The 17,558-nt window shown below is 39.1% G+C and overlaps 2 protein-coding genes across 3 annotated transcripts; both read right to left on the minus strand.

Annotated features, from left to right (window-relative positions):
- Window positions 1-372: 372 nt before the first annotated feature.
- Window positions 373-9,738, minus strand: gxylt1a (glucoside xylosyltransferase 1a). 2 transcript variants are annotated; one of them, XM_085462322.1, is made up of 8 exons: window positions 9,322-9,738; window positions 8,766-8,858; window positions 7,961-8,147; window positions 6,839-6,970; window positions 6,500-6,751; window positions 5,786-5,909; window positions 5,435-5,607; window positions 373-1,521 (listed from the first exon to the last, which is right to left on the minus strand). In XM_085462322.1, exons 1-8 carry the CDS (start codon window positions 9,537-9,539, stop codon window positions 1,357-1,359), a joined length of 1,344 nt encoding a protein of 447 aa, XP_085318448.1. In that variant the 5' UTR covers window positions 9,540-9,738; the 3' UTR covers window positions 373-1,356. The 2 variants fall into 2 exon arrangements, with proteins under 2 accessions (XP_085318448.1, XP_085318449.1); XM_085462323.1 differs by lacking the exon at window positions 8,766-8,858 and having other exon boundaries at window positions 9,322-9,737.
- A 471-nt stretch (window positions 9,739-10,209) lies between these two features.
- On the minus strand, window positions 10,210-14,130 carry LOC146704872 (YY1-associated factor 2-like). Its single transcript, XM_085462324.1, has 4 exons — window positions 13,992-14,130; window positions 13,556-13,681; window positions 11,358-11,510; window positions 10,210-11,197 (listed from the first exon to the last, which is right to left on the minus strand). Exons 1-4 carry the CDS (start codon window positions 14,015-14,017, stop codon window positions 10,957-10,959), a joined length of 546 nt encoding a protein of 181 aa, XP_085318450.1. The 5' UTR covers window positions 14,018-14,130; the 3' UTR covers window positions 10,210-10,956.
- Between the last annotated feature and the right edge of the window lie 3,428 nt (window positions 14,131-17,558).

Raw genomic sequence — 17,558 nt, forward strand, 5'->3', positions numbered from 1 at the left:
GCACTTTTAAATCAACAATAGGCTCTTTCAAATTAAAAATCGCACACCATTAATCTTTGTCACACTGAAAATGTTATGGCATTTTCAATTGAATTCCACCGCAAGCACAGATACTACAAAGACTTTGTCCTCTCTCTAGGTTCTTCTTTTCTCCTTCCTCTTACCCCAAACAGTAACAGCAGATGGCCACCCTCCCCGAGCCTGGTCCTGCGACAGGCTTCTTCCTGATAAAAGAGAGTGTTTTTTCCCCTCACCATGGTCACCAAGAGCTTGCTCAGTGGGGGCCACTGGATCATTAGGTTTCTATGAGTAATGTGTTTATGAGCACTGTAGTGTTTTGGTTATATATGCCTAAATAAAATGGGGGCACCATTAGGGTGTTATTTATAAAACATTTATTTAGCATACAACTGAGATGCATTTAAAATATTTACTCCAGTTTTGCAGTAAAATGTTCAAACATCTGTTACAATCATTGCTTTCTTAAATCAGCTGTGCGGTTTTTTTTAAACATACACATTCATGCCAGCTGGTTTAATTAAAAACAACAGTCCCATATATTGTACCGTAATAAGACAATGTGTCGTTACTTGTAAAGTTAATGAAAAGAAAGATATGCTATGACAATATACAATACACGACGTATTGAAAACTACCATATCAAAGTACATGAAATGACAGACCCCTGTTAAAAACTTAAGACAGACATCAAAATTTCTTCCAGATGCACATATCCAACAAAAATAAATACTGATGAAAATGTTTAAAATATTCTCAATGAGTGCTTTCCTCAGAAGAACATTCTCATCTACAGTAGCGGAAAATAGTACCTGAAAATGACAGCATCCCTTTTCTGTGAAATAAACTGGAGTAGAAATGAATATAAAAATCTAATAAAATACTCTTGATAAGTCTTTTTTTATTCATAAAAATCAGTACAGAAATGAAAAGTGATTGTAGCTTCTAAAATAAAACAAAAATACAAACTGATTGTCTGACATACAGAAAAAATTTTTTCTTTTTGGCCATGAAGTCCAAAAATCTCTGCAGGGCAAAGTGGCATCAGTGCACTGTCCACTACAGTTATACCACATTTAACACCCATTGTGTTTATTTGATGGATATGCACCAACACTGGCTTTAGAATAAAATGACAAAATAAAATAAATACAATCTCAAAACAGGTTACCCTTCTGCATTCCCAGTGTCTTGATAGACTGTTTGTAAACAAATGATGACTCGTTGTTAACCCGAGTCTGTTTTTGATCCAGCTCACTGTCAACAAAGGAAGAGCTAGTCTCACCTAAGAGATGTTAGGCACCGTTTCTTTGATGTTACACCTGCTGACCCCCATCATCACCTTCTTCTCTGTGTGGCGTCTTGTTGAACAGACATGATGCTCTGTTTTAACCTCTTTGTAAGCAAGTGACTTGCTCTGCCGCAGTAGGTGTGGGTGGTTGTCTGCAGCGACGTCTCCAGCGGTCGAAGCAGCGAGGTCTCCAAGTTGTCGCCGAATTGGTACTAGGATCAAAAGTAAACATGTTCAGCTTTCCTACTCCTCATTTCAGACATGAAACAATAAAAACTGCCTTTTAATTGCATTCTTTCCATGCCCACGTCGTTTTCGGCTGCTGCACCAACTTAAAATGCAGCTCTTCTCGTTCTCCTGCCTTTATGCCTTTAAAATAAATAAATAAAAGCAGCACAAGTGTTTGTTTTTAACACCTGTTGTTTCCTGTGACAGCTTAAAGAAAAGAAAAAGCACAATGACAACTACATTCATCTCACATGAATTAAGTGCCACATTTATCACCGTCACTTCCAGACAAAATAACATTCTGTTTTTGATTCGTATCTGTCAATTCAGAGTGTGTTCGAGTGATGAATATCTATTACCCCAACTATTCGCAAATGGGCTTAATAAGACGTGACAGCGTCGGGGAAAACTACAGCTGCTGCATTCCAGATATGCTTCATTATTGTACGCTTTTGTATCGCCAAGTAAACAGCAAAGGGGGGGAGAAAAAAAATTTAAAAAGAAACTTTCAGCCTCCTCTGTGAATGAATATTGGCAGCCAAGGCTTTTGTCACATACGGTATGCAAATAAGAATGTGTGCCTTTCACTTTTATATTGAGGTGCACCAATCTTTTACTGCTCGAGTAAATAAGGGAAATCACTATTTTACAATGTCTTATTTGACTCGAGTTTGGCAAAGTATTACATTACTCAAAGCGCACTTTCTTTATTATCTTTCATATAGTGCAGAAGGCAATAAAATACCATTAACAGCCTCCTATTGATTTTTATGTGGATGTGGCGGGTGCGTTGTCCACACAGCCATCATGATGTCTCAAACTAGCATCAGCACTAAAAATTTTACAACTCTTCTGTGGGCTTGGCTGGGTAATGGTAGTGCCCTTTATTGCAAGCTCCTCTGCTGGCTGAGAGAGAGCCTGCCTTGGGAACTAGGCTGACTAAGGGGGTCTCGGTTGGATCGAAATTAGAGTTTGTTCGAGAATTGCCTGCGCCGAGCTTTGGGATGATAGCCTCAAAAGACTGGAGTGGGAACAAAGTGGGAGGAGACTGTGGAGCTGAAGCAACTGAACGCTCTGATAAAAAAAAAAAAGAAAAGAAAACTTGAGCAGAACAGCTAAAGATAAAAACAAAAGGAGAATCATTTTTAAAAGATCTTCAGATCTCTCTTCCAATACAGCCACTGTGAAACACGGCCCTTTATCTTAGAAACATCTTCTCAACTTTTTGCTTACTAACGAGAATCCGCAGCACTCCTCTGCCTCCTAAAACCTTGTGGATATGGTATGTGCTGTATGTGTTTCTGTGCTGTCTGAGAGACTGATGGAAGCATGAGGACCGAGTGCCCCCATAATGAAGCCTGCTCGTTTTCTTAATGGCTGAGAACATTGCCCGCACTGATAGCGGCCTGGCTCGGCCCTGTGGCGGTAATGGATGGAGACCAGCTAATGAAGCTTCCCTTGCTCCCCCCCAATAGCTGCCTGCATGTTGACCGGTAAGCTGAAATCAAAATGAGCAGATCGCAGGGGAGCTGCCAGCAAAACAGTGAAAGAGCTCTCAGGCTCTTCTGCTTGCTCACTTATGATACAAGTGCTGCATTTTAGCCTTTCAAGGCCTATAAGCTTAAACACATTTCAAGTTTCCAGGTGCTTTTTTGTTCAGTCTTTATTTCCAGGTGGTGTCCTGTGTCCAGACTTAAAGATGCTATGTTGACACTTTTTACAGGTGTTAAATCAAAATCAGACCTAGCCAGTTGTTTCAAACGGGTAAAAATCACACCTATGTTATTTACATCAAAACGCCCAAAAAATACCAAAAAAACCAAAAACAGACTAATCCTACGAACATACACTGATTAGGCATAACATTATGACCACCTGCCTAATATTTTGCTGCCAGAAAGAGGCCAGACCTATCGAGACACGGAGTCCACTTGACCCCTGAAGGTGTGCTGTGGTATCTAACACCAAGATGTTAGCAACACATCCTTTAAAAGGTGGGTCCTGTATGGATCAGACTTGTTTGTCCAGTACATCCCACAGATGCTCGAATAGATTGAGTTCTGGAGGCCAAGTCAACCCCTAAAGTCATTACACACCTCAAACTATTCCTGAACCACTTTTGTATTGTGGCAGGGCACATTATCCTGCTGAAAGAAGACACAGCCACCAGGAAATGCCATTTCCATGACGAGCTTACAATGTCTGCTGTATTGCTTAAGTACATGTCAAAGTGACAGTCACTTGGATGGCAGAACCCAAGGTTTCCCAGCAGAACATTGCACAGAGCATCACACTGCCTCTGCTGGCTTGAAAGAAACTGTTAGTGTCATTCACTTCACCTGTCAGTGCTCACAGTGTTAAAGCCTGATTGGTGTACACTGTTTGTGTCATCAGTGCCGAACAAAGTCTTCCATTACATAAAAAACCCCAAACACAGCATAGCCAGAGGAGCTGTAAATCTTCACAACCCTGAAGAAATGATCTAGATGGTTAAAATACATGTTTGTGACCTGTATTTAAAGATATACAGTCAGTCTTAACAAAGTGAAAAATATTGACAGACAATTGGTTTCAGTCCTTTCACCCAATTTGTGGACAAAGTGACAAAAAACCTTTTTCTGGAAAGCAGCCACATTCAATAGTAGTTAAATAAATTCAGCTTTGCGTAGATTTGTCAGGCATTTGTGTTCACAGTGGTATAAAATCTAAGTGAAATGACCTCTTTGTCTAAACTGCATGTGAAAATGTTTGAATAAATGCCTTAAATGTTGAGAAGCAACAACTTTGGCTTGAATTTTTAACCTTGCAGTTAATAGGATACCAAGCAACCGTTTCACTGACTAAAACTGGATGGAGCCGACATGCCTGGTTTGGAAGACCAAAGACAGGATGATGAAAATGTTTAACAGGCTATTGATTAAGCACTCGTGGATGGAAGCATCTATAAGAGAAAAGCACTGACCTGCAGTGCTTATTGATAATGTAATAACTGGCAAATGTTTCTCCAAAATAATCTGGTCTTCCTACAAAACTGCCCTCAAAAAGCAATTTCTCACAAGAATAAACATGTCCCATGATATATTAAATATCTTCTAACTTTTTCCAGTCAGTTATTTCAAGAATGTGTTGTAAACCTTTGGAAGAATAAATGTTTTAATACCTTCAGATATGTGGCTAATTTTCATATTTGATTTTTTAAAATATTTCTTACATTTGAAAACTTCTAAATTAACATGCAAATAAAAATGATTTCATGATCTGTTTATTTTCTATGAATTAAAACTGTGTCTGTTCTTTGAATGATTGCGGTTTAAAGATTCCAAGAAATAAACAGACACTTGTAACGTGTTTCTAAATGATTAAACTTCTGATAAAAACCCCATTAGGTTTACAAGAAACCACTGATCGATCACAATCCACACAACGTTAACGCCCCAAGCCAAAGATGGAAGAGTCGGCAGCATCACTGAACGGGCAAATTTCACTGGCTGACTGCCAGGTCCCACCCCCAGGCGTGTGCGGCTGTCCCGAGCAGGGGGTTTACCCTCGCAGCCGAGAGGTTTCCTTGATGAAGACTCGGGGCAAAATATTTGCTGTTTATTTGGAGTCTGTGCTTCGGAAACCGTTCAATAAATTACATTTCTTGACATAGTTTTGAGGGATATTTGCAAACTGTGAACCACTGAAACACTGACAATAAGTGCAGCTGTTCTTTGTAGCAACATTTCTTAGCTACTTTAGTGTACAGCTTGGATTCTCAATCTGCGTCTTTGGCTGACTTTCTTGCATGCTGTGTCTCATATACTTCACTGAACAGAGTTTTCCGTAAGAAGGAAGGACACTTGAATATTTGTTCCCCTTGTAAGGTAAGGTAGACTTCTGTGAAGATGCCCGTACCTTCTGAATTGCTTCATAGACAGCTCGAAATGCTGGCTGTTTGTCGTCATGATAAACTCCTCTGTTACCATGGAGAATAAAGACACCTTCTTGTTCAGCCTGTTGACAGTTGCTGCCATAGATACAGTGGTCTGGACGGTAGTTCCACTGGCAGGGAAACATATACAGGCTTTCTGTAACACAGTAAGATGAGTGGGTTGACAATGATTCAAAAGAAAACCATTGAAATCCCTGAAATTTGTACTTGACAGTAAACATCCAAAAGAAGAAGCTTCTTTAATTAATCTTTGTCTGCTGGTCTGACTTAACTATCATGACACACAATAACGCCATGTATGTGGTTGCACTAACCTGGGTTATGGTGGAATATGATATTAAGAAGGTCCTGGTCACCCCAGGTGATGTTGAGCTTATACTTCTGGAGAAGGGGCATCAACATTTCCTCCCACTTTAGTGTAACTGTTGTCATGTCATTCTGGAACGACAAAACGCAGAAGGGATGTGTGCATTTTGATTCTAGAAACCATAAACATGCCATTTTAGCCAATCAATCATTTGGGGAACACTTCCCATCCACGCAAAGGAAAGGGACTGTCTGTCAGCGAGCTCTCTAGGAAGCTTTAGCATTGAATTACAAGAGTGACCTCAGCTGGTCAATTTTAGTGGTGCAGAACAGCTACTTCTAAGGATTTAAGAACATTAGACAGCTCTAGAGGTTTCAGTCAAAATGCAAAACTAACACGGAATTGAGAAAAACATGCCTAATGCAGTCCTTGTTTTAAAAACAGTACTTATTTAGATATTGTATATTAAAGGCCATTTTATTAATCCTTTATTTATCCAGGTAAAAAATCTCATTCAGATTAAAAATCTCATTTCCAAGAGAGAGCTGGCATCATGGCAACAAAAGTCACATACCACATAGGTATATAACATTTAAAACAAATACAAATAAATGTATATCATGACCAAACCCTTTTTAATAGCTGATACACTTTCACATATATCATGACACAATGCGGTATAACCATTAGGCTGGTTAATAAGCAACAGATTTATCTTTACCTTGAAAAATTTTTCCCTGAGGCGTGTCATGTTCATGAGCATGACCCCTGAGTTGATGCCTGTCTTGCCGTAGTAAGGGTGGCGGGCAAAACGATTGTACCAGCCGATACGTGGTTCCTCATGTTCTGGAGCCATGGCAGCTAATTGCCTTGAATTGAACTGAGAAAGCAGAGCCCACATGTCTTCTACTGGCTGCAGAAAAATAATGTCTGTATCTACATAAAGCAAGGAGTCTACCTCCTTCAGAATCAGCTGCAAAAGACATATAGAAAAAAAAGATTAGTATATTCTGAAAAAGCATTACTGTATTAAGCTATCTGAATGTAAAAAGATACCTACTGGCAGAAAAAGCCTCTGAGAGGCACAGGGTTTGAAGAGTTTCTTCCATTCTCTTGCATTCTCCTTGGGAAAAGTGATAGGGTAGATGCTGGAATTAAACCTTGCCCGAACTCTCCGAGGCCACGATTCCAGCTGAAAAAATAAAAAAAACCAAACAAAAAACAGAAAAGCACTAATGTTTAATTGCATCTCTTTTTGAGCTCTTTCATTCATTATGCATCTTTGTCTTTAGAACAAAAAGCACCAAAAACTGGGTAAAGACTTTACTTTCTTCCTTACTTAGTCATAACTGGACACTTAATGCTGTTTCTCCTCTGAAAACAATGAATTGTAGAAGACTAGCTCCTTGATACAGTTTGCAAATGTGTGTTTTTAAGCAGCGGCCCCCAACCCCCGGGCCACGGACTGGTACGAGTCTGTGAGTTGTTTGGTACTGGGCTGCGAGAGTTGAGGCTCGGGTGTGAAATTTATGGTTTTCCGCGTTTTTATCATTATGTTTTTTTTATCATTAGCTCTGTTTCCCTGGGTCTTTTCCCATGTGTTATGAATAAAATTTTTTTGGTACTGGTTTTATTTTGTTGTATTTATCCACGACACCTTAAAGGCCACTCAGTGAAAAAATAGTTGGACATAAACGAGTCTGTGGCGCAAAAACGGTTGGGGACTGCTGTTTTAAAGCAGATATCTTGAAAACAGGAACAGAAAGTGACAAAAGTTACCTGCCATGGAAACCTGGTATTTCCACCGGAAAACAAGACCAACCTCAGGTTTCTTTATAGCATTGTAGCTAAGCTGCCAAAAAGCCATAGATCTGTTGAGCCTTGTATTGTTATAGCTCGCTAAGGTGACTCTGAATTAATCCTCAGGTATGTTTCTACAGGCCAAGGCTGCTAGGATACCTTTCAAGATACATTTAGTAACGCTAATCCTTTTTGTTTGTTTTTTACTTGCTGGTTTCCAAGTGTTTTCTCAAACACAAAGATTTCTCTGTACTGTAAAGGGGCCTGAGATGACCATTGTTGTGAAGTTGCACAGCATGAATAAAAAAAACTCCAAAGGAACAGTTGGGCTATGAGTTGAGATGGGTTGAGAAACATAGCAAATGAAACCACATATGCTTACAGTGTTTCTGAAACTCTTGTGAAGTTCATCCTCAGCAAAGATGTAAAAGTGCAGAGGCTTTTTGCTGAAGAGAACAGCAGACTTCAACATGGTGATTGTTTCCTCTAGCCTGGGGCCACAGGCCACAACAGCCAGGTGACTCCTCTCATCCCTGCTTTCTGCCTTCACTGCAGAGTTTGACCGCTCACTAAGAGTCAAGAGAGAGGTGGAAGAAGAAAAAAATTTAGGTGTTTATTTTTACATTAGAATGGATACACTGGCAAGTGCAAAAGAAAAAGTGAGTCTCGGCTGACTGGTACTCAGCCCTGTAGGATTGGAACTGTCATTAGATTTAACAGAGGGACTCAGAAGAGAACAGTCATTCATACTTTTTGCTGCCTTCAAGTGCTTCTTGTGAATTACTGCTTTCACGTTTGGACATAATGAATGTAGCCTGTCATATTCAATCATTTCCATGTATGCACAGAAATGTTTACTGTATGGAAAGCCCATTAACACAAATACAATAAGCAAAATGTTATATTTTATTCAGACCTCAAATTTGAACTGGTTGTTTCCAGCCTTGATTAAATTATACCACAAAAAACCTTTTATTATACATAAAATGAAAGATTTAATGCTTTAATGCTGTGCTAGTAGCAGGAATGCAAAAACTCAAAAACAGTCACACAGAACACTGTGGATGCAGCAGTTATCAAGCATGTACTCTGAACTGTGGATCTACGAAGTAGGTGAAAAGTGTAAAGCTGGAGGCAGTTGATTATTGCAACATGTATCATTCATAGTTTCACAAAATCAGGCATACCTAAAAGATGATTCCAATAAGCAGTTCACTCCACAAACATCAGCAGGCAGTCTCCAATATGGATTCCAGTAAGAAACTGACTGTGACTTACACCTGACAGAATAGAAACATCATCTTTTGGATCCTCAGAATCAAATCTCTCTCTCGGATATCAGTAGTGTTTTGCGATTTTCATTAAGATTTGTTTAACATGTGGCGGTTCTTTAAATCCAGCCTAAAGCTAACCTTAAGCTTATCGGTTATCTAGCAAGCTAACAGGTGGTAGCTAATGGTTGTTTTCAGATTATGTGGTGAAAAACAGCACAACTAAAACACTGAACATTTTTAACTTATCCAAAACACGCCAAATTACTATTTGTTTGGTAGCTGGCTAACGTAAACTAGGTTTTACAATACATGTATCGGCTCGTACACGCTAGCTGAAGCAAGTAAACTAACGTTAAACTGCAGCGATATGCTAAAGGTGCAAATGAAGCTGTAACAAACAGGTAAAGCTAACTTCTACTAATTTTTGTAGTTTAAGTGTAAAATTGGTTGACACAGCTAGCTAAGCTACCTGTCAAGCCCTTCTTCGCGGTCTCGGAGGCCTTCCAGGCCTGGCCTTTTCCTGAGAAGGTGCCCGGTGTCATGACTTTTCCTGCCGGGTATTCCGTGTTCTTTTACTGTCCACCCGTCTCTGTCCTCTAAGGTGGAGGCTAGCTGATTGAACACATACAAAAAGGAAAAGAAGACGAAGATCATGCACAGGAGAAATGTGTGAAGATAGCATCGCATCTTGCGCTTCAGATTTTATAGGTTAAAGAAACATTTTCATGTTAAGCTTAGCTAGCTATCACACGACATATCACCAGCTAGCTACTTTATCGCATTATTAAGTCAGAAAGTAAGCAGACAGGCACAGTTGGTGTTTACAGTTTCAGCCCCACCCACTTCTGTTACACGTGTTTTGTCTTATCAGCCATGTACCCACACTGCGCCACAGTTTACAGTAGTAAGTGGCACATGCAGGGCAGAGGTGGAGTCATTCACAATTACAGCACACATTGTAGAAAAAAAACCAAAAACCCATAACGATTCTACAATCAGTATCATTCCTTCTTGAACGAAATTCAGGGAACGCTCAAAGCGCCAACTGAATACACGAATAATGAAGTTTTAAACTTAAAAGCTTAGACAAAATAGTCTCCTTTATGAAGTGGTGGTACATATTTAAATCTCCTGTAGTTACTGGTGTATAAGCAGTATTTTTAATGCATTAATGCGCCATATTTTATATCCGTGTCAAATGTGCAATACTTCTCTGAAAAGCAGGGAGGCGTGTGTGTGCGTGCGGGTGTGAATAAACAGGTGGAAAGATGAAAGCATCTCAAAATTGCATTTGTGTTCATTAACTGCAGAAATTTATTTAAGTTCTTTTTGATCATTAAAAACAAAAATAGCCAAATATCTACAACTTACTTTATTCAACATCATTTTACAATATAAACCAGTCTATAGATTAGATCATGCTCAACTCTACCAAGTGAAGGAGAAGCATACCGAGAATAGCTCATCAATATTTGTACTAAAAAGTTACACAGTAAACATTTATTGCATTCAACGGGATTAAAAACAATGACAGCCAGATAAGGCCAGAAAAACCAACAGTGTTATGATTTATGATAATGGTAAAATTATAATGCTTTTTTTTTTTAAAAAAAAAACAACAACAACAAAAAAAAAAAACCCAGAAACATTCTCATCAACAAAGGTTGACATTAAGTGCAAAACACAACAATTTTCAGAGGATGAGCTACAATTGTGAGATGAAGACACATTTCTTCCACAATACATCATTTAATCTGTGCTGTAACGACAAACTGAAAGCGATGCTTGTGTGACACTGAGGTGTTAAACGCAAGTTGCCACAGCACGTGGCGCAGTTCCTCTGACGTCCAGGATTTAATGCTACAGTTCCTTTTCTCAGTTCATCATGATAGATTTTGCTGCAACAGGTCTTTGAACCAAGCAGACACCTTACATATTGACTCCTGAATTGTTTTACTATTGGAAGGCACTGGGGAAAAAAAGTGAATGCTATCATAGTGGCATATATAGTATTATTAAAATAATGTGCATTTTGAAGTTTAATCTCTGACTGAGGTTGTTGAGAGTGCAGGAGAATGGGTTGTGCTGACCAGGGCTGTGGATGTTAGTGAGTCTCTCCGTTAACTGACGAGCTTTCCCCACGGGGCGAAGAGCATCTGGAGACACCTCGTTCAGTATTATCAGAACTTGAGCCGCTCAGATTGTGTTGGTCTCCTGAGGCAGTGGTTACTGGAGTGGATGTGGGTTTGGCTTTCTCCTTAAAGTCTGTGATTATTACAGTCAAGTCTCCAACTGTGACCTCCAGATGCTGGGCGCTGCTCCTGTCTATGTTTTTTAACCTTGGCCTGTTGAAGCAACCCAAAACAAATGGGGTCTAAGTACAGCTTAAAGGGTAAAAAAACATTTCAGTAGCAAAAGAAAAGGAAAAGCAAAAAAGAAAATAAATCAAGGATTACTAAATAGAGTGACCCATTCATTGATTTCTTTGGAAAACAAATTCTTTACCTCATCTTTTTATAGCCCTTCTTTTTCAGTGTAGGTTCTTTATCACTTTTGTCTTTCTCTGATTTTTCTTTCTTCTCCTTTTTGGGATGTGTTGGTGGGGGAAACTGCTGATTTACTTGCTGTGCAACCAGCTGAGAAACAGGCCGGGGTTTTCTAAAAAAACAAAACAAAACAACAAAAAAAAACAAAACTTGGAGTTATATCAATTATTAATCTCTGCCTCTCTTCCACAGTGTCACTAATGCCCTGTCTTCCTCCCCTGACCCCCCAACCTGTCGACGGAGATGTCTGCCCCTCTCTGAGCCTTGTTCTGTCTGAGATTTCTTCCTATTAAAACTGAGTTTTTCCTTTCCTACTGTTGCCAAGTGCTTGCTCCTGGAGGATTACCTAATTGTTGGGATTTTCTCTGTATTATTGTAGGGTCTTTACCTTGTAATATTCTTATGCTTTGAGGTGACTGTTGTTGTGATTTGGTACAACATAAATAAAATTAAACTGAATATTTAGATCACTCAACCAGTAAGTCGGGTGAGTGAGAGGTTTAGACTGCTTGACTGTGTGTATTAGGTAATTAAAACAAATTTGTGTTAAACTCTTGTCATCAGTGTGTTAAAATGGGCTCCACAAGTTGATGTTATCCAAGCAAGTAGAATCATTCAAAGGTTTAATCTTAAACTGCTGAAGCTTAACTGGAGCATTGGAACAAAAAGATAGAATATTACATAAACGACAGTGATTGAATTCACAGATTCATATACATTTCTGATAAACTCTGCAATGTATTTTACAGAGCAACAACTGTAGACCCTCCTTCTCCACCAAGAACCTTTCAGTCTACATCAGCTGGGAAAACGTGTAAAGAGTTTTGCTCTCATGGTACAGCCACGTTTTAGTTTTACTATAATGACACAGACAGCCGCACGCTTGCACCCTATCAGGTGGACTTCTAAGAAGTATAATAGGAATGACGACTTGTCTGTTCACGCCCACAACAGAATTTAATCTCTGAAAATTTAGCGACTTTTTGCTGTTCTCTCACTACTTCTTCAAATTGCCATGGCTTCATTTGGCAGTGAAAAAGGCACTTGTTACAATTCTAATACACTGTGGAATTTGTTTTGTGACAATTCTCAATCTAATTTTGCCATGATGTCTTTAGACTTCTATGTAACCTTCAGTAATGGATTGACCTGACTCTTGGTCCAAGCAAATACATTTACAGTCTCACCTTTGCAATTAATTTTCTTCCTCTGTAGTCTTTCCTACAAGGAACAAACCCTATGCTTTATGTTTACACCTGCAGACACATGGCCAGTGTAGAAACTGGAAAGTACTATGAAGCAAGTTCAACATACCCATGGTATCCATCCGTTACCTAATTTCAGTTATCCTAACAATGGTGATCAAGATAAGTGGTCACAGGAAACTGATTATCAACTTGCTAAATTTAGTCCAAGGTTTCCTGATTTAGGTATAAGCGTGCTTACATGAAAGGGGTGGCATTGTGATCTGGCAGTCACACTTCAACTGAGCGGTTGATGTACAAAAGGAAGAGTAGACTATAATTTTAGAAAAAAATCAGCGATGTGAGATAAAAAAATAACTGTAGACTACCAGACACAATAGGTAAGATTTCAAATGCTTTGGTCAAAAAGACTGGAACAAAAAGGACTAATAAAATTTAGCCTATTTAAAGCTACCCAACCCCCCCCCCCAATAAATTGAAATCCTGCTTCCTCATACGGGCCTATGACATTGACATATTATACTATATGTCATATAGTATATGACATAGTCTGACAATGTGTTAAATATTGATCTGATTGGAGAGTGGTTGGCTTTATTCTGATTTAAGTATTTTGGAAGGTTATGTAAGGCTGTAGAGCTGTACCATAATGAGAGATAATTAAAATTTGGTGTGTCCTCTGTACTATGAATGAGGTGGACACAATATTACAACTACAAATTAAAGTATAATTCAATTGAATGTAATAAAACAAAACAAAGGGAAATACTAAGGTCGTAAGCCCAGCCACCAATAAAAACGCCTAAATAAAGTTGTCACGCGTCAACATCACAAATGTAAAAAAGAAAAAAATTGGGGAAAAAAGGAAAGAATGAAAAGCGACTACGTGAATGAGGTTTCGCACAGCTGTGGGTAATTAAAGCAGTTATGGGGTAGGTCCAGTTTTTCTTACCGAGTTGACGTGCCTTTTCTGACATCACACATCATGCACTTGAACGCCTCAGCGCTGTTCCTGAATGTGCACACGCTGCAGTCCCAGTAACCATCGTCGGAGGAGGGCTTCGATTGCCGCTTTGGCCTTCAGACAGAAACAAAACAAAAACAGAGGGACAGTGGCAGTTTTACAGCGGGAATGGTGATTTCACCAACTACGTGTGCGACTAAGGTTACCGCTGGTGGAAATTAACCCTTCGAGGAAGTAGTTTCTGCTCAGAAGGCAGTCAGTGAAGCAAAGCGAGTCTTCACTTGACACAGGCAGTTGCCCCGTATTAAACCAGCAGCCAGCCGCCATGAACACTTCAGTAAAACGGCTTCATCCATTCACGGTGCTTTGCCTTCACGAATTGTCCGTTTAAGTCTAAATTCAAACACACTAGTGAAAGTTTTACCTCGTGGGACTCTTCTTGTCTCCCATTTTTTGAGAATCGCGGTCTTACAGGACTTGAAAAGGATCGATGTTACAGGTGAAAAGACGCATTTAGCTGCTGCTCAGCTGTCGGAGAAACTCCTGTCGAAGGGCGGTCACGTGCTGCGGGTTTACCCAATCACTTTAAATGTAATCACAAGCGCTATAAATGTGATTAAAAGTCTTATTACTGCAGTAAACCGCATGGAAATGCATAAATGCTATGGTATATTCAATATAGTACGAGACAGGATTTTAAGAAAGAATAGAATCTTTTAGAGTAGGACTAAAAAAATATTTAGGCGTAATTCACTTTAATGTTAATATTTTATGAGATAAAACTCAACCAAAAAGCCTATCGATCTGTTTTGCTATACCCCCCCCCCCCCCCCCCCCCCCCCCCCACAAACTACAAAATACACACGGCGGGGAAATGTGTACTTTACCACAGCTCAGGTACAGATAGCAGAAGAATAAAAAGAGTAAACCAAGAATGTAAAGTCAAGAAATACAAAATAAATAAGATAATACAATATACAATGCAATACAATATATACAACGGTAGCTGAGGTTCTATGTACACGCATACACAGTATGTATTATCGATACAGGGTTGTGGAAATATGCAAGTAATACATTTCAACTATTCTACTACTATGTAAGTAATAGATATCTATAAGTATAGACATGTACTTGAACACATACGTACAAATACACATACATCACATTATTTATTATTGGTTGATTTTTTTCTAGAAGTAAATGATCTCTTAAAATCACTCACATACACACAAACCCTAGTAAAATATGATCTCCATCATCTATGATGATTTATGTTGGCAAAATAAGTGTGCATTTTCGTAAATGGCTGTTTTACTTATCTATTTAGTGTATTTGTGAATGTTTATGTTACTGTACTCTGTGATTTTGTTTCATTTTTCACACGTCCAGTCTGCAAAGTCAATTCAATTCAATTCAATTCAATTTTATTTATATAGCGCCAAATCACAACAAAAGTCGCCTCAAGGCGCTTCATAGATACAGAGAAAAACCCAACAATCATATGACCCCCTATGAGCAAGCACTTTGGCGACAGTGGGAAGGAAAAACTCCCTTTTAACAGGAAGAAACCTCCGGCAGAACCAGGCTCAGGGAGGGGCGGCCATCTGCTGCGACCGGTTGGGGTGAGAGAAGGAAGACAGGATAAAGACATGCTGTGGAAGAGAGACAGAGGTTAATAACAGATATGATTCAATGCAGAGAGGTCTATTAATACATAGTGAGTGAGAAAGGTGACTGGAAAGGAAAAACTCAATGCATCATGGGAATCCCCCGGCAGCCTACATCTATTGCAGCATAACAAAGGGAGGATTCAGGGTCACCTGGTCCAGCCCTAACTATATGCTTTAGCAAAAAGGAAAGTTTTAAGCCTAATCTTAAAAGTAGAGATAGTGTCTGTCTCCCGAATCCAAACTGGAAGCTGGTTCCACAGAAGAGGGGCCTGAAAACTGAAGGCTCTCCCTCCCATTCTACTTTTAAATACTCTAGGAACAACAAGTAGGCCTGCAGAGCGAGAGCGGAGCGCTCTAATAGGGTGATATGGTACTACAAGGTCATTAAGATAAGATGGGGCCTGATTATTTAAGACCTTGTATGTGAGGAGCAGGATTTTGAATTCAATTCTGGATTTAACAGGAAGCCAATGAAGGGAAGCCAAAACAGGAGAAATATGCTCTCTCTTTCTAGTCCCTGTCAGGACTCTTGCTGCAGCATTTTGGATCAGCTGAAGGCTTTTCAGTGAGTTTTTTGGACATCCTGATAATAATGAATTACAGTAGTCCAGCCTGGAAGTAATAAATGCATGAACTAGTTTTTCAGCGTCACTCTGAGACAGGATATTTCTAATTTTAGAGATGTTGCGCAAATGGAAGAAAGCAGTCTTACATATTTGTTTAATATGTGCGTTGAAGGACATGTCCTGGTCAAAAATGACTCCAAGGTTCCTCACAGCGTTACTGGAGGCCAAGGTAATGCCATCCAGAGTAAGAATCTGATTAGATACCATATTTCTAAGATTTTCAGGGCCGAGTACAATAACCTCAGTTTTATCTGAATTAAGAAGCAGAAAGTTAGCGGCCATCCAGGTCTTTATGTCTTTAAGACATTCCTGCAGTTTAACTAATTGGTGTGTGTTATCTGGCTTCATGGACAGATAGAGCTGGGTGTCATCTGCATAGCAGTGAAAATGTATGCTATGTCTTCTAATGATACTGCCTAAGGGAAGCATGTATAATGTAAACAGAATTGGTCCTAGCACTGAACCCTGTGGAACTCCATAATTAACCTCAGTGTGTGAAGAGGACTCTCCATTTACATGCACGAATTGGAGTCTATTAGATAGATATGATACAAACCACTGCAGCGCAGTACTTGTAATACCTACAGCATGTTCTAATCGCTCTAATAGGATATTATGATCAACAGTATCGAACGCTGCACTGAGGTCTAGCAGGACAAGCACAGAGATGAGTCCACTGTCAGAGGCCATAAGAAGATCATTTGTAACCTTCACTAAAGCTGTTTCTGTGCTGTGCTGAGCTCTGAAACCTGACTGAAACTCTTCAAATAAACCATTCCTCTGCAGATGATCTGTTAGCTGTTTGACAACTACTCTTTCAAGGATTTTTGATATGAAAGGAAGGTTGGAGATTGGCCTATAATTAGCTAAGACTGCTGGGTCTAGAGATGGCTTTTTGAGTAAAGGTTTAACTACAGCCAGCTTGAAGGCCTGTGGTACATAGCCGATTATTAGAGATAGGTTGATCATATTTAAGATCGAAGAATTAATTAATGGCAGGACTTCTTTGAGCAGTTTTGTAGGAATGGGGTCTAAAAGACACGTTGATGGTTTGGAGGAAGTAATTATTGAAGTTAACTCAGAAAGATCAATTGGAGAAAAAGAGTCTAACTTAATATCAATGGTACTAAGAGTAACTGTAGATAATATTACATCTGTGGGATGATTATTGGTAATTTTTTCTCTAATGATAAAAATTTTATTTGTGAAGAAGTTCATGAAGTCATTACTAGTTAACGTTAAAGGGATGGTTGGCTCAAAAGAGCTCTGACTTTTTGTCAGCCTGGCTACAGTGCTGAAGAGAAACCTAGGGTTGTATCTTATTCAATGCACACAACTAATAAAAAAAACATTTAAAAAAAAAGGCAAAATGAAAGCAGCTGCATCGAAGTCAAGTAATACATCTCGTATTTTGTTTCCTGCAGCAACACAATAATAAACATTATTTCAGATGTACATCTCAGTAGTTTCTTCAAAACTCAACACTTAAAAAAGTGATTATAATAACAACTGAGGGGAGACCTTCATTGTCCCCTCTTTCAGAGTTAAAAAAACAACAACCCAAAAGTTGTTTTCTTGAGAACATTAGAACTTATCCACATTTACACTTACAACCCTTTTCAAAAAACAATGAAACGAAAATGAAATGAAAATGAAGAGTTAATTGAAAGTAGGGTCCTGAAGGTTATATTT

This window comes from Copadichromis virginalis, linkage group LG7 (assembly GCF_057382275.1).
Source record: "Copadichromis virginalis isolate Kocher_CV1m ecotype Utaka linkage group LG7, C_Virginalis_male_GT1.1, whole genome shotgun sequence".
NCBI classification, from domain to species: Eukaryota; Metazoa; Chordata; class Actinopteri; order Cichliformes; family Cichlidae; genus Copadichromis; species Copadichromis virginalis.

Excerpts from the sequence above, each read along its gene's own strand:
- gxylt1a (XM_085462322.1), bottom strand. The coding sequence starts at position 9,539 with ATGCGATGCTATCTTCACACATTTCTCCTGTGCATGATCTTCGTCTTC. Across the intron at positions 6,752-6,838 it reads CTCAGAGGCTTTTTCTGCCA|CTGATTCTGAAGGAGGTAGA; the intron begins GTAGGTATCTTT and ends TGTCTTTTGCAG. Across the intron at positions 5,910-6,499 it reads TCAGGGAAAAATTTTTCAAG|AATGACATGACAACAGTTAC; the intron begins GTAAAGATAAAT and ends TTGTCGTTCCAG.
- LOC146704872 (XM_085462324.1), bottom strand. The coding sequence starts at position 14,017 with ATGGGAGACAAGAAGAGTCCCACGAG. Across the intron at positions 11,511-13,555 it reads AGAAAAGGCACGTCAACTCG|AAAACCCCGGCCTGTTTCTC; the intron begins GTAAGAAAAACT and ends TTGTTTTTTTAG. Across the intron at positions 11,198-11,357 it reads AAGGGCTATAAAAAGATGAG|GCCAAGGTTAAAAAACATAG; the intron begins GTAAAGAATTTG and ends TTGCTTCAACAG.